Below are 1,533 nucleotides of genomic sequence, written 5' to 3'. Positions count from 1 at the left end.
ATGCAATACCAAAAGCATTTACATAGAATGATTCATTTAAAAGAATCATATTTTAAGATCTTTTAATTTTGCCTTCATAGATGAAAGGCAATGGAAAAAATAGCTAATGGAAAAATTAGTTAAAAATCAGTATGTGGAAAAATTAATAATAGCTTGCCCTGAGCAAGCTATTAAATACAGATTTAGCCTTTTCTCCAGATCTTATCTTCTTAGCTATCATATTTTATAATTTTAATATCTGAAGATATTTCAGCTCACACATGCTATAACACTTATTAAGATTAATTTTTATAATTCATACAATTAATGTTATAAGACATTTTATTAACATAACCATTGTTTTTTCTTTCTATAATTTATCAATGCAATTCAAGATAGTCTATATTATCATAATCAAACATGTTATAAACAGACTAAACATGCATAAACAGAATGGCAGAACTGGGATAAAAGGACGCCAAGTAACAGGCGATAGTGAATGATTCATATTCTAATGTTCTGGTTTAGTACGTGAGTATGACATCCACAGTAAGCAATGCTCGTAAGCTGGCATTAATCCACCTATTCAGCAAACACCTTCTGATGGCAGAGGAGTTTCTTAATTGCAATCTTCATGTCTTTATTTCTTAAGCTATAGATGATCGGGTTGAAAAGGGGAGCAAGAACTGCAAACATCAATGCAATGGTTGTGTCCAGGATAGGTGGGAAGACGGCAGAGAAACGGAGATACATGAGGGACACGCTGCCATAGAACATCAGAAAAACACCCAAATGGGCTGCACAGGTAGAAAAGGCCTTCTGGCGGCCCTCCACAGAGGGGATCCTCAGGATCACTGTGATGATTCTGATATAAGAGAGGCCAATTACCAGAATGGAGAAGATGATGGCCACGGCATGGATCACATCCTCAACCAGGATCATGGATGTGTCCGTGCAGGCCAAGCGCAGCACAGGTTCAAAGTCACAGAAAATCTGATGGATTTGATTGGGACCACAGAAAGGCAGTGTGGAAATCCATGCAATCTCTGGGAGCAATACAAGAAAGCCAAAGATACAGGAGCCTGCACAAAGCTGACCACACAGCCGCGGTGTCATGATGGTTGGATAACGGAGAGGGTTACAGATGGCAACATACCTGTCAATGGCCATGGTGGTCAGCAAAATCCCTTCAGAATTTCCAAGAGAATGAAAGAAGTACATCTGCAAGAGGCATCCGGTCATGGAGATGGTCCTCTGCTCACTAATGAGGTTGGAGAGCATTTTGGGGATGGTAGCTGTAGTATACCATATCTCCAAAAATGAGAAGATGCTGATGAAGTTATACATAGGGTTGTGGAGACTACTATCCATCCTGACAGCAAAAAACACGGTGAGATTTCCAATAACAATGAATATGTATATGACTAACAAAGGAATGAAGACGAGGAGGCTACCATCTTCAAACTTGAGGAATCCACAGAAGAGGAATTCTGTCACTGCAGCTGTTTGGTTGCTTGTCATCAAGATTTTAGCAATTTCAGTTGTTACATACAG

At 39.1% G+C, this 1,533-nt stretch overlaps 1 protein-coding gene across 1 annotated transcript; it reads right to left on the bottom strand.

The window, feature by feature from the left end:
• Positions 1 to 561: 561 nt before the first annotated feature.
• On the bottom strand, positions 562 to 1,533 carry LOC121171626 (olfactory receptor 6K3). Its single transcript, XM_041003382.1, has one exon. The coding sequence runs from the start codon at positions 1,498 to 1,500 to the stop codon at positions 562 to 564; it is 939 nt and encodes a 312-aa protein (XP_040859316.1). The 5' UTR covers positions 1,501 to 1,533.

The sequence above is a fragment of the Ochotona curzoniae genome, unplaced genomic scaffold (assembly GCF_017591425.1).
Source record: "Ochotona curzoniae isolate NIBS_2020 unplaced genomic scaffold, NIBS_Ocur_1.0 scaffold_2683, whole genome shotgun sequence".
Taxonomy (NCBI): Eukaryota; Metazoa; Chordata; class Mammalia; order Lagomorpha; family Ochotonidae; genus Ochotona; species Ochotona curzoniae.
This window is presented reverse-complemented; position numbering and strand designations above follow the sequence as displayed.

Excerpts from the sequence above, each read along its gene's own strand:
- LOC121171626 (XM_041003382.1), bottom strand. The coding sequence starts at position 1,500 with ATGACAAGCAACCAAACAGCTGCAGTGACAGAATTCCTCTTCTGTGGA.